Source organism: Condylura cristata, unplaced genomic scaffold (genome assembly GCF_000260355.1).
Source record: "Condylura cristata isolate star-nosed mole 26May11 unplaced genomic scaffold, ConCri1.0 scaffold00045, whole genome shotgun sequence".
Taxonomy (NCBI): Eukaryota; Metazoa; Chordata; class Mammalia; order Eulipotyphla; family Talpidae; genus Condylura; species Condylura cristata.
Genome location: NW_004567146.1, coordinates 1,211,287 through 1,225,680, shown reverse-complemented (window position 1 = coordinate 1,225,680; position 14,394 = coordinate 1,211,287). Strand labels below are relative to the sequence as shown.

The following is a 14,394-nucleotide window of genomic DNA, read 5'->3' as shown; positions in this document are numbered from 1 at the left end:
AGACACCACTAAGCATCCTAAATAGGAACTAAAGCTAGACTCCTCCTGGACTTGGATAAGAGCACAGAACCACATGTGTGTAGGTATAAGTAAGGTGTGGGAAAGAAAGGCAGAGGGCTACAGAGGTGGAGCAGGAAAGGCTATCCCTTCACTTTATTTGTTTTTCTTCCTGCACAAACCATCAAAACAGGAACAGAGATGGGAAAGGAAAGGGCTGAAAATGTGTTCAATCCTCATATTCTTAGGGCTGTCTGTGCCAGGAAGTGCTTGACGCTGAGTGGCTATCAAGTAGCTTCAGATTCAGCACTAAATCTTCACATGCTGGCCTGAAGTCTTCACAGATTGACGGCTTAAGCCTTGCAGTTAATTCTCTTCCTTTGCCCACCTTTACATAAGGTGGGAAAGCAGACTGAAATGCTTCTTCTCTGATGGGCAAAGGGAATCACAGCCCACAGATGTACCTGCATCTTCTGTGCTACGGGAACAGAACCCAAAGCTGCTTCCAAAATTCTGGACATTTGCAGGCAAGGCTAGAGGCCGATGGTATATGAGCGACCCGTGGGGTTGTGAATAGCAGAACAGACTGGTGCTGTCACAGCCCACTCGTACCACACCTTCTTGGCATTGCTGCATCGCCAGAAACGTACACAGATGGTCTGGCCTTCACGCACTGTAATGGGCTGCTGTAAGGAGAAAGAAAGGGAAGTTCAGGGCAGAGCTAATGCATGACATGTGGCAATGTATTGAGCTGGGTATGAAGATAAAATAATAACATTCCAACTCTCATGAACTTTATCTGAAATCTATCAGAACTAATAATCAGAACCGGACAATGAAAGGGAGCGCTGGCCTAGTCTAGGAAGTCAGGTGAAGTTAAATGGCAACAGGAATGTTTAAGCAGATCTGGAAGATAAGCTAGCTGAAGAGATGAACAAAGAACTTGCAAGGCAAAAAAGAAAGGTGTAAGAGTCTGAGAAAGGAAACAAGATGGAGTATTAGAGGAACCAAAAGATCCACAGGGCTGAAACAATGTAATCAAAGAGCAGTAGTTTAAAAGGCAGGCTAAGACTAGATCACACCAACTCTGACAAGAACATTCTAGATTTGGACCTTTATCCTAAGGGCGGTGGAAGGCATTGGAGGATTTTGATCAGGAAAGATGATCTGGTTTAATTTTTTTTAAAAGATTTATTTTATTTATGCATCCAAGAACTGCAGTACAGGCCAGAGGTTGGAGGGATGGGTTAAAGCATTCACCAGAGACAGAGCGGGGAGCAGAACAGGCAGATCTAATGAAGTACACTGCTGAGGGGAGCAGTGGGTAAATCAGGAGAGGTCTGCTGCACCGTGTGGGTCAGCTCCCTGGCTGGGTATCTAACTCTTGCTACAGTGGCTGCTGACAGCTTCGGTGTGCTGAGTAAGACTTAACACCTGTGCCACCCTGGAGGCCCTGGTTTGAGTTTTCAAAAAATGATTCTTATTCAAGGTAGAGATGTAGGGAAGCCAAGTATAAGACCATTGCTGCTATCCAAATATCCACAATAGGGACCCAAGAGCACATGAAAGCAGAATACATGTTATGGCCAAGTACCATCCTAGGAGGAGCTGAAGAACAGAACACCAAAGGCCAAAATTATTCTTTAATTATGGAATCGTTAAAGATGATTCCTACCTTAATGGGGAAGAGGATAGGAAACCAGGAAAACATCCCAGGAGAGTGAGTCTCTGGACGGATGCCTGTGTGGACAAAATAGTGAAAAAAAAAAATGAAATCTCCCTGACTGCCTTTTGCTGAGACTGAGGAGTGAACTTAGAAACAAGTGAACATAGAAACAAGTAATCAAAGACGCCCATTCCCCAACTCTTGGGCTCCCAGTGACTTTAAATGAAACATGTATATGCTGCCCAGGCAGCATCTCTCAGCCCACCACCCCCTGACCCAGACACTTACTCAGAGTGATGTCCTGATAAAGCACTGTCTCAAAGTAGCCTGCAAAGCCATGCAGCACGGTGTTCACCTCCACAGGAAACTCCAAGGTGCAGTAGCGGTTGTTGTCAATCACAGGATCTGTCAGGGAAGAGTTGGGTGGTAACAAGGGGTCAGTCATAGAGCATGAGCAAGAACCAGAAAGATAAGTCTAGAAAGGGCAGGACCAGGAGAGGGAGATCTCACACACCCAGCTGGAGGAACCCACCTCTGTTGGGATGGCTGAAGGTAAAACAGGGCTGCGGTGCAGAGAGCTGGTGGAAGTTGTGCAGCCGTACCACATAAGGCATCTCAAACTGGGCCTGTCCCGAGAGAGAGAGAGAGAGCAAGAGCTGGATAAGGTAGGTAAGAAACACCTACTTCTTCAGGAGAGGCTCAAGCCTTTGGGACATGTAAAATATAAAAACATTATTTTCATTTCCACATTCACCACATCTTCAACTCCTCCTTCACCTCCTCGTCTCCAATGGAAGAAAATAGATAGTGATATTAAAAAAAAAAAAAAAAGGGCTAAAGGAGAGCTCTAAAAGCATGCTACAAGAGGGTGACTGTTTACCTCAGGGTCACGGTCCTTTTCCCGACAGGCTCGGACCTCATTGTACAGCTTGGATGAGGAGATGGGAGCCAGAAAGGAGGTGTACTCCCCAGGGATGCTCACGCCATCATCTGCGGAGCAGGAGGGTCACGTTAGTTCCCAGGGGATGGAAATAGTGTGTCTGAACTAGTTGAAGACTCAACCTCCCAGGTTAGAACTAATCTAGGCGGCTTCAAGCTGTCACTCTTCCAAGCCAACCCACTCTCCACTCCTGTCATGGGGGATTCCACTTCTAAGTTAATTTACAATCACTGGAACGAAGGGTTAAAACTAGAAGGTACCTAAAATATTCTGATCTAGTGACTCTTAGTTTTTATGAGATCACAAAGCCCTCTGATACCTTGATGAAAGCTAAGCCCAAGAGATATTATAGCATGTTGGCTTTAGGAGTCACAGACCTCAGGCAAAGGTCAGCTCTTGTCTACCTCTCATTTTGCAGACATAAACACCAAGTTCAAAGAGACTTCTTTTATTAAGGGACTTACTAAGGCCAACCTACCTTCTCCCCAATTCCTTAACTTCTTCCTCAGGTTGATGCCTGAATCCCCACTCTCACCAGCTCATAATCCATTTCCCACACTCAGTACACCCTAGGCTGGAGGCACCTTTTAGAAAGTGCTGGGCTCCATCCAGGCACTCAGGTGACAGTTCATTGTCAGCGAAGGAGCCCAGGAGCTCGCTGACGATGATGTCGGCTTTCTCCGGTGCAACCCACTCCCGCATGTCTGATGAGACTACTGTCACCTGGCTTCCCCATTCTTCAAACTGCCAGTTCTCTAGACTAAAATAGAGATGATACAAATGAGGGCATCGATAAGAAAAACTGGCAGTGGGGACAAATTTCCCAGCAAAGAGGCCACTACTCACGTTACAACAGCATTTGGGTTCTTCTCCACAGCATACAGCTTTATCCGCCGGTCAGCCTGCTTGGCTGCCCGCAGGGAAGCATTCACCAGGGGACCCCGGCCTGCTCCCAGCACCATCAGCACCCTAAGAGGGAAAGGGGAAGTGTCAAGCTGACCTAACATTTAGAGAAGTCAGTATGCAAACCTCTGGGATGGTGGGATGAGCACTCACTGGACATTGGTGTCTTTCTCAGACTCTGGCACTCGATCTAACAGACATTTATAAATGGCCTAAGGGAATGGAAAAAAGATATCATGTAAACCCATTCTCACCCATGTCATTCCATTTTCATGCTTGATCCAATCCGGAACCCACACTGTACCTGCTGGTATTGAGAGTATTTGATGGGGTCCTTTTCAAATACTTCATAGGTCTGAGATTCCAGATTGTCCATCAGTGGCTGATGAATGAGGGAAAAGGGAGTATACGTTCGTTAGTTTCTGACCAGGCCAATGCACCAGAACACCAAAAACTGTCCAACTACCTCCTGAGCTTCAGTACGATTTTAGGGCATGTATCCTTAGGAGACACCTTCCACCACCACCCTCCACGCTGTGCATTTCAGGCACACCTGGAGCGGGGATTGCAGATAGTCTTCATAGCCCTTGGCAAAGAGTTCATAGGCATTGGGTGGGGGGCGGTTCTGGCTCAAGTATTCCAAGTACTGGAGGTAGGAACAGAATTCCTTTTCTGAGTGGTGGTTGGTGCCTGTGATGATGAACTGCACCTCCAACTGTGAGAGAAGTCAGAATATCAAACACAGTCCTGAAATTGCTGTCTAGAAACCAGAGTCAGCTCCATAGAAAAATATGTGACTAAGGCAAGAGAATTAGCTGGAGTACAATTAGAACCCTTCTATCATTCACCTTGAGCAGCCGGAAGATTAGCCTCTGATGCATCTTAGAAAGAACAGGAAATCCCTTCTTATTGGTCAGGAAAATACTGGTAGGGAGAATGGCTGCTTTGATGGGCTCTCCAAGCCAACGATCAATGACATGATTTGATGGGAGGTCAGCCCCAATTTCAAGAGCTACATAGGGGAAAAAAAAGTTGTCAATTACTGCTAGGTAAGAAACCTTTCCTTCCTCTTTTGTAAAATCTGTTCATTCCTTAAGAACATGGTAGACTGAGGACCCTCCCTGATAGTGTGAAGGGTTAAAGCATAGCCCTTAAGAAGCTCTCCGCAGCCACTGCATCACAAGTTCAATCCCCAACCAGAGAGGGGACCTACGCAGCATGACAGACCTCTCCTGACCCGTCTGCTGCTCCCCTCAGCAGTGTATTTAAGGCAATCTGCCTGTTCTGCTTCCTGCTCTGTCTGGTGAATCTTCTCACCCCCACAGCTCTGCCCTGTACCCCAGTTTTTGTATGCATAAATAAATAAATCTTAAAAAAAAAACATGGTAGACTGAGGCATAAAGAAGCAAAACTGCCTGGCAACAGCCAAATATACATGAAACTTAATTCTTATTCACAGGAAGTCAGAAAACAGGTAACTATCCCAGGGACCTCAAGAACTTCTCAAGAACTTACCCACTGCAATCCTCTTGCTATAGTCACACAAGGTTCGAAAGTTGTGCCACCTGTCCAGAGTCAAATACAGGAAATTATATCAAATACAAACGACCAGCCAATCACCACAGCAGAAGGAGACCTCCCTACTCGTTCCCCTCACCCTATCCTCTGCATAGTGGCAAAAAACATACCACATCCACGTCTTCTCCTCGCCACTGTATTCCTCTGTGTGTGCAGTTGGTGCATTCTCAATTACATCATCTCTCAGGTCTTCTGGTGCCACCAAGGGTACCCGCATCCAGAACTGCACATAAGTACCCTGTTTAGAACTCTGCTTTGAACTCACTGGGTTCAGAAAAGGTGCCTCAATTAAAAAGAACTTTGAACCAGATCTTAAATGAACCCCAATATATACTCTTCCCAATTTGTGATTATATGCATGGGTTTATGTATCTAATGTATATCCTTAGGTAAATGTCTACTTCATTCTTTAACTCTTTTAAGTTTCTAGAAACAATTCTATATCCTATCTATTTTCCAACTCTCTGTTACCATCTTTAGAAGGGGGAGGTGGTAAGTGGGCAGTACTTTCATCTCTGCCACATGCACCCATTAATTGGCTAGGAACAAGAAGGTACTTAACATAGTCTGACTACTATAATATGCAGCCATACCATGGAAGAGTGGTGGCCAGTGTGGATGTGGTTGGTCAAAACTCTGGCCAGGTTTGTGTTATCTTCCTGACTTAGGGGCAGCAGAAAAGCTGGAAGACCCAAATATGCTCCAAAATTCAGCTCCTGTAACATGGCCTGGAATGGAGATAAAGAAGAAAAGGTTAAGACCTAGAATCCAAATAGCTTTAATTGCATTATATCAGATTTACTATGTTCTGAGGGTATGGGGAAACTCCCCACCCAGACTGGTTTCAGACCTGATAGGTCCAGTAAGAGGCTAAAAAACTTACCGCCTCTGAGTTCCTACGAATCTTCTCCACTTTTGAGTCTGGACGAATCCATGGTGAAAGCTTTCCCACAATTAGCGTATTCCAGTCTGCACTCCCCCACCCAAGAAAGACAAAGATTGAATGAGATTCAGCACTTTACATGTTCTATTTCTAGTTCTTAGGAGAGAATAGAGACAAGAAGCAGTGTTTTTTATATCACAGGTATGGGAAGCCTGATGCAGATAGGGAAGTAAGGCTTTTAGCAAGTAAGCAAGGAGAAAACAAGAGTTATCTATATCCCAGGGACTAATCAATATATCCAAGTCAGGAAATGAGAAGAATGAGGGCACTGATAAAACATTGTTACTGCCTCTAATAATTAAGGGGCATAGGGGATGGATGGTCCCTACCCCTTCCTGACAGCAGTAGGTCTGATCGAGTCTGGGGGCCCGGCCGATTCTTAGCAGGTTCCTGAGTGAACTCCCTCTTGAAACGCGGGTGGAAGACAGGCATGCAGAGGAAATCAAACCTACAACCGCGACAGACCCGGAATCGTCACGAAAAGAGTGCAGCAATGCCCAGAGATCCAAGCAACTGGATTAGGCTATCTCGATTCTGCACAACCCTTTCAGCTGCCATCAGTCACCCGACTGGACTGCTGAGTTCAGCCCACCTTGGGGCATATCTCTTCCGCTGCACTGTGCCTCAATTTCTCCTCAAAACACAACCATGGAAAAGATGAGTAAGGAGAAAAGATGAAAACCAATTCCAAGTAGAATTTTTTCTACTCTGGTTTTCCAGAATTGTCACATCCAAATTTGCCCCAATAGTGCCCAGGTCTCCCACCTCAAGCCTCCTCTTTTCTCTCCCTTGTCCCCTATTACTTTCTCCCACTCTCAGACAATAACCTCGTTCTCCAAGGCCCTAGAGTTCTGAATGCCCCCGTTTTAAGTTTTCCTGACAACTCCCCCAACTTTTGGGCTCAGTGACCACACGGCCCCAACAAGTTTTTCTTCCCTCGTAGTCCCAGGACCTGAGGTTTCTGCTCCCCAACCTCCAAGGAATTAATGGTTCCTCCCGCCCTCATTTTACCCACTCCGACCCCCCTCATCTCTGCCTCTCGGGGGTGACTAGTCTGCCCCGCTTTGTCCCCGAGTTGGGACAAAGGTCCGGGCCCTCACCCCTGCTTTGCCACAGCCCCCAATGTGTCAGCTATTTCCGGGACGCAATTCAGGTCCCTCCCGCTGGACACGCGGCTCCCACCGGCAGCTCCGACCGCCATCGCCGCCATCTTTCCCTCGCGCTGTCCACGCCGGGATTCCTCGATACTAACAGCCAATCACAAAGTCAGAGAAAAGCCCCCAGAAGGCGGGACGAGTTGCCCTAACAACCAGAGCGTCTTTCACAGCCCTGGAGTTGGAGGCGGAGGGGTGGGGAATGGCTTTTCCCGCCAATCCGCGGGCTGCACAGTGACGTGCGGTGTGAGTCTGGACGACCCACCAATCTCAGCGTCTGGTTCTCTGGGAGCTTTAATCTCCCATAATGCTTCATATAGTTATAGAGTTCCGTTAAGAGACTACACGTCCCATGAAACCCTGCAGTATAACTTGAAGTGTCATTGTCGAGCCCAGCGCGGTTGTCTCAGGGCCAGTGGCGCAATGGATAACGCGTCTGACTACGGATCAGAAGATTCCAGGTTCGACTCCTGGCTGGCTCGATGAGACTGGAATTTCCTTATGTTGCTCTGTGTAACATGGCTGAAAAAAACCTTTTGAAGTCTCCCTTTCCTTCCTTTTTAAAGTTTTCATGTTATCGCCTCATGCCCTCTTTTTCAGGCCTCAGTTTGCCGGCTTTTACACATGAAATACGTCAGTTTTCCCCGTTATCTAATTCAAAGGTCGCTCTTAGGGCACTGAACTTAGAGGAAATATGATCCATCTGAACTTGTAAGAAATATGGCTCAATGGTTAATGCTCTCAAAATGGGCTTTGTGTGGGCCTTAGAATGTTACATGATTTTTAAAAAAGTACTGTGTTTTTAAAAGGTTGCGGTAACTCAACTACCAATTCCTTGTGATTCTAGATGGCAAACACTAAGAGTAAATAAACACCTACTCTACACACATACGCACAAACCACCTCCCCCTAAAGATAGAGAAAAGGAATTCTTGGAATTAACTGCCTGAGGCCTAAAAGAGTCAACATTTTCTTTTGTCAATATCAGCTAGAGGGAGGGAAAAGAAGGAAATGAATGAAGCAAGCAAGTTATAGGCAGCAGAATGCAAGGAACCCAGAGGTGTTGACCTGGCAGAGGCAATGGAAGAAAACACAGTACAAAGCCCTATGCAGGAGACCTTGACAGAACATAGGGACTGACTGGCAGGGAGTGTGAGAAAGGGAAATCTGGGGTGATGCCCTGGATTCTGGCCTCTCAGTGAGTGGGGCTAGAAATCCAAGGGCAGTGGGGAATCAGGATTTGGGCGTGGAAATGCTGACTCGGACGTCTAGGGGGCGCTGTGTAATAGAGAGTTGAATGAACTGATCTGAACCAGACCTGATTTGGACATCACCAGGAGAGAGGTAGTGACAGAAGCCATGAGACTGAATGAGGTCACCATCGCCTGTGGGGCAGTCTTGGGAAATGCTGAAGGGTGTGGATGGGATAAGCTCTAAGGAACTCTAGATGCGATGTAGGTGTCCCCAGAAGATGAAAAAGTATGAAAACCAAAGAACTAAGAAAGTACCTATGAAGCTTAAAAGGTCTAGGGGTACTTTTATCCCATCTTCATCTTCATTTGATTCCTGCAGATATTATTATTATTATTGTTATTATGCAGCTGCCTCTAAAGTTGTTGTTATTTTTGTTGTTATTATTGTTAGGCTTTATTCTTTAAAACAGTTTTCAATTTTCTGCTTAACACAAAAGTTAAGCAGATTGTCCAATGAGTTTTCATATGCCTCCCCACAACTTTCTCTATTATTAACACTTCACATAAGTATGGCAATGTGAAAAAATTCATACTGACATATTATTAAGTAAAACCCCCAGTTTATTCAGATTTCCTTAGTTTTTACTTAATATCCTCTTTATGTTCCAAGACCCCCACACAATACCACATTCCATGAAGTTGTCGTGTCTCTTTAGACTCCTCTTAGCTGTGACAGTTTCTCAGACACTCTTTGTTTTTGATGACCTTGATAATTTTGAAGTAGACTACTGCAGGAGACCCCTCTATTGGAAATTGTCTAATTATTTTCTCATGTTTACACTGGGCTCTGGGTTGGAGGGAGGAAGATCACAGAGATGAAATGTTATTTTCATCACATCAAGAGTACATACCCTCACTATAGCTTATGACTATTGGTGTTGGCTTTTATCAGCTAGCAGCAGTGGTTTTTCCGGTTTCTCCATTGTAAAATGACCCTCCCCACATTTTTTCATCCTGTACTTTTTGGAAGTACTGTGTATCCCACACTTAGGGAGTGGGGAATTCTGCTCCCCCTTCTTTAGGGTGGAGTATCTCCATAATATATTTGGATTCTTTCCTGCAAGACTTATGAGTAGGAGTTTGTCTACAGGAAAAAGGTGAGTGCTCTACCAACATTTTGCTGAGAAGCCCTGCTTGTCCTTGGCCACAGGACAAACTGTATTCACAGAAAACTTATTAAATGTTGCTTCTCTAGAAGGTAACTATATGGGTTGTGAACCATCTGTGTTCCTGGCATCTCCCCCCATGTCAAGCTTGTGGCTGCTCTGTTGGTTGCTATACTTAGCTTCCACAGGTGAGAAAGAAACAGTATTGTCAATGTTGCCATCAGTTAAAATAATTTTCAAAAGTACTTGTTTAAAAAGATTGACCTTAGTGTCAGTTAAGATGGGCTGAATTTCATTTGTTTGAGAAATTTCATTTAATTCAAAATGGCCCCCGTTATGTAAAAAGCATAGTGTTAAACAGTTCCCAGTCCTCCAAACCGCACTGTTCCCCACCTTTCCTATAGCACATTCCTGTGCCTTGAAACAAAACAGCATGTGCTGTGGATCTGTCCATATGAACTACAGAGAAGTAAGGGAAGAAGAGAAACTTGCAAAAGACAGTCTAGCTATGAAGTTGAAATTGGTGAAGTCTGACATGTTCTGCTGCCCTCTATTCAGCCCTCCATACTAAACTCTCCTGAAACTTGTGGATCACTGCTATCACCTACGCTAAATGTAAGTGTTTGCTGGGAGGAAGATAGTAAGGCAGGAGAGCCAATATCCTGTGCTTGAAATAATGTTACTTTCTTCAACATGAACCAATGATCACCAGGCAGAGCGCAGGAAACTTCTGGAAGGGAAGGGGTACCCATTTCCAGATAATCCCCCCTTGGCCCTTCATGCATTCTTTACCTTGGACCAGTTCTTCTATTCCCTACATCTTTGTTTAAAACACCTCCAACCCATTGTAAAATCTCCTTTCATCTTCTCTTGAACTCCCCCTCTTCCTTAGCAGTCACCTCCCTCCCCAGAACCACCTTCACTCACCTCTGTGCCTGCCCAGCCAACCGCACTCTTAAACACCAAAATAATGGCCCATTTGACCCTCCTACTGCTCCAAATTGCTTCTTCACAATCCGGCTACAGCAGTGGCAGAGTTACTGAGGCAATATAATCTATGCCAATTTGCATTCTCTTCTCTGACATCTCTATTATACAGTATTTATCTGTCAAAATGAATAGAAAGTAGAAACTGTTCTGAAACATAGAAACGGATGAAAAGTGGCCTAACTTGTTTATGAAGCTGGAATATACCCACTATCAAAACCTGTCTGAAATAATACTCCCTCCAAAATATGTAGACTAATCTCATTTATTAATAGAACTGTACAAATACTAAAATATTTCAGATTAACACATAAAACTCAACATAAAAAGTATATTAACTTAATAATACAATAGCCAGTTAGTGTTTATCTGAGAAATCAGCACAAGGTTAGGTAGTAGGAAATTTTATTTAAGACTAGATAAAATGAGCCCTCATTTAGTGAAATAAGCCAGAAAGAAAAAGAAAAATTCCGGATGGTTTCACACATAGCAGGAGTATATAGGACCAGGGGGAAAATAATAATAATGAACAACTATATACCAGAGACATTTTATAGGGGTGGAGTGGGGAATGGAATAAAAAAATAGGGGGGGGGCACATGGATGATCTGGTGATGGGAAGCCCACAGGGATTACAACTGAGATGGAGAAAGGCACAAAGTGATGTAAAACTAAACTATTATATTTTTTAAAAAGGAGCCCTCCCTGGTATCACAACCAGTTAAAGCTTAGCACTACCACAGCTAGCCCAGGGGGCTTCAACATGAATCTGATCTGGGCCAGGGAACTACCCAAGTGGTGCAGCAGATCTCTCCTACCTCTCACTGCTCCCCTCAGCAGTGTTTTTCAGTCAGTCTGTCTGTTCTGTCCCCCACTCTGTCTCTGGTGAATCCTTTCACCCCCTGCACCTCTCCTCTGGCCTATACTCCAGTTCTGTATACATAAATAAATCTATTTTTTTTTTAAAGGATCAAATGTTTTCTTGTTTGGCTTATTTTTATCCAGTTTTTTTTTTTTTTAAGATTTATTTATGTGTGCATACAGAACTAGGGTACAGGCCAGAGGTGCAGGGGTGGTGAGAGGGTTCACCAGAGACAGAGTGGGGAGCAGAACTGGCAGATTGACTGAAACATACTGCTGAGGGGAGCAGCAGGTGAGTCTGCTGGGCCATGTGGGTTACCTCCCTGGCCAAGGATCAAACTGCTGAAGTGGCTGCGGTTAACTTCCTGGTGCTGCACTTCTACCCGTTGCATTACCAGGGAGGGTCCACATTCTTAATAGTTCTAAAAGAATTGTTCTATATATAGGCAGTCAACAATTTATGTAAACATAAAATAAAACAATGTCCAGGCTCATTATTTATTATTGTGCTGAAAAATTCAATACAATAAGACTGAAAATTTAAGAAAGGGCTTATAACTTTTGTAAAGAGATGGGTAAACTTTTAGGGAAGAGGTAGTGAATTCACCAGAGACAGAGAGGGAAGCAGAACAAGTGTGGATCCACCGAAATACACTGCTGAGGGGAGCAGCAGGGGAGACAGAATTCTGCCATGCTATATGGGTCATCTCGCTGACCAGAGATTGAAATTGTGTTGCAGTGGCTGTGGATAAATTTATAGTGCTGAAACTTAACTCATTGTGACACCAGGGAGGCCCCCCCATAGAATACTTAATGATAACCTTACTGACAAAATGTAAGGAACCTATATAAAGAAAATTACAGAAGTTTGCAAAGAATAAAGCCAAAAAAAAGTGAAGAGATAAATCATGTTCTTAGAAAAAAAAATGAATCTTAAGACATCAATTCTGACCAAATTAATTTCTCACTTTTACAAACTTCAATCACAATTCTAATGGAGTCTTTTGTTACTTGATAAATTGATTCTACCATTCATCAAACAAAATACCACACCACACTGCTAAAAATATAGAGCAAAGAAGATTCATAAAAGTGAGAAATGAGGACCTCCCTGGGGTTAAGTCTAACCATTACAAAGCTATCTGCATCCAGTACCTCATGAGTTCGATCCCTGGCCAGGGAGGTGAGCCATGAGGCACAGCAGAACCCTCCTCTCTTGCCTGCTGCTCCCCTCAGCCGTGCATTTCAGTTGATCCTCCTGTTCTGCTCTCCACTCTATCTCTGGTGAATCTTCTCACAAAGATTCACCTGTGGCCTACACCCCAGCTCTTGTATGCATAAATCTTTAAAAAATTTTTTTTAAAGGAGAAGGAATTTCCTCTATATTTTTAGCCCTTTACCTCAACCTTTTTATCAAACAAGCAACAGATGAGTAAAAGGCTAAACAACATGCAGTTGTTACAAAGAAGAGCCAAATCAATAGCCCAGAAACAGATCAGGTGTGTATGTGTGTGATTAAATAAATGTATTTAATTTGGCTAACAGTAACAGCTAGCATTTATTGAGCCATTGTTTCATGTCAAGTTCTATGAATAGCACTTTATGTTTGCAGGAACTCTGTGAGGTAGGAATTATTCATCTATGAGTAAAGGAATTATGTCTTAAGAGGTTAAGTGATTTGCACCCTAAGAAGGGGTTTACATAAGGTACAAACATAGGTCAAAGGACTGCACAGCCTTCACTTTAAAAAATATATTTATCATACAAGTACTAGGGTACAGGACAGAGGTGAAGGGGGTGAGAGGATTCAGCAGAGACTGAGTGGGGAGCAGAACAGGCAGATTCACTGAAATACAGCTGAGGGGAGCAGCAGGTGGGTCAGGAGAGGTCTGCTGTGCCATGTGGGTCACCTCCCTAGCTGAGGATCAAACTTGTGCTGCAGTGACTGTGGATAGCTTCATAGTGTTGTGCCAGCAGGGAGGGCCCCCATAGCCTATACTCTTAACCTTAAAACATACCATCTGTAATTTCCCTTCAAGAAATCTCTCCTAGACAATCTTCACAAACCGGGACAAAGATTAATTAAGGGAAATGCTTAGTGTAGCATTTTGTATGATTACAAAAAATGTGAAACAACAAGTTGGTATCCTATGGGGAGATGGTTAAACAAATCATTCATGCAGTGAAATCCTAAGCAGCCATTAAAATCAATGTTGTCAGAGAAAATTTAATAACATGGAGAACTGCTTATGATATGCCATTAAGTGATAGAGACTACAAATTGTGCATACAGAATGACCTCAACATATGGACAGAAATTTTGTTTTCCAATTTTTCTATAACAAGCATGCTTATACTATATAGAAAACATTTTTTTTTAAGTACATAAAACCTGCAATATCTCCCTGGTCTTTTGATTTGTTTCCCCTCTTCTTTCTTGTGAAAGTCTGGCCAAGACCACTTCCTCCATAGGTTCTGGTATCTGTCCAATCTTTAGCAGTTGCTCTTAACTAATAGCAAGAAAATAATAGTCCTCCCAAGCAGATTAATAGTTATTAAGTACTACTGTATGCTAGGCAGTTTAAATATCTCACTTAATCTTCAGGACATAATCTTGTGGGATAGGAATTATTAATATACCCATTTTGTAGATGAGAAAACTGAGGTTAAATGTCTTAAACAAAATTATGCTTTAATTAAGTAAAAGAACAGAATAAGAATCAGTTTTTCTGATTCCCATCTTACTGCTTTTTTTTTTCCTCTTACTGTATCTTTTCCCAAAATATTTAAAGCCCAAGAAACTTGGGACTCCCTGAAAGCTTTTTAGGACCTCCTACACATTCTGTGAGGCCAGATTTTCTATATTCAACCAAAACCACATATAACTACAGAAAGCATATATGAGAATCCAGTTTTCTTCTGCTTCTTCTTCTTTTAAGATTTATTTACACATACAAAACTGGGGTATAGTCCAGAGGTGCAGGGGAGGTGATAGGATTCACCAGA

The 14,394-nt window shown here is 43.5% G+C and overlaps 1 protein-coding gene and 1 non-coding gene across 3 annotated transcripts; one reads left to right on the top strand and one right to left on the bottom strand.

The window, feature by feature from the left end:
• Positions 1-110: 110 nt before the first annotated feature.
• PRMT5 (protein arginine methyltransferase 5) lies at positions 111-7,465 on the bottom strand. Of its 2 annotated transcripts, XM_004694650.2 has the most exons (17): positions 7,128-7,465; positions 6,357-6,475; positions 5,968-6,053; positions 5,678-5,812; positions 5,195-5,307; positions 5,022-5,071; positions 4,355-4,518; positions 4,060-4,221; positions 3,811-3,888; positions 3,660-3,718; positions 3,450-3,572; positions 3,188-3,363; positions 2,544-2,653; positions 2,196-2,289; positions 1,952-2,068; positions 1,673-1,737; positions 111-683 (listed from the first exon to the last, which is right to left on the bottom strand). In XM_004694650.2, the coding sequence occupies exons 1-17, from the start codon at positions 7,235-7,237 to the stop codon at positions 531-533; spliced, it is 1,914 nt and encodes a 637-aa protein (XP_004694707.1). In that variant the 5' UTR covers positions 7,238-7,465; the 3' UTR covers positions 111-530. The 2 variants fall into 2 exon arrangements, with proteins under 2 accessions (XP_004694707.1, XP_012589561.1); XM_012734107.1 differs by lacking the exon at positions 6,357-6,475 and having other exon boundaries at positions 7,128-7,203.
• A 125-nt stretch (positions 7,466-7,590) lies between these two features.
• On the top strand, positions 7,591-7,663 carry TRNAR-ACG. The gene has a single exon. It is a non-coding gene; the product is annotated as a tRNA-Arg (tRNA).
• The last annotated feature ends 6,731 nt before the right edge of the window (positions 7,664-14,394 follow it).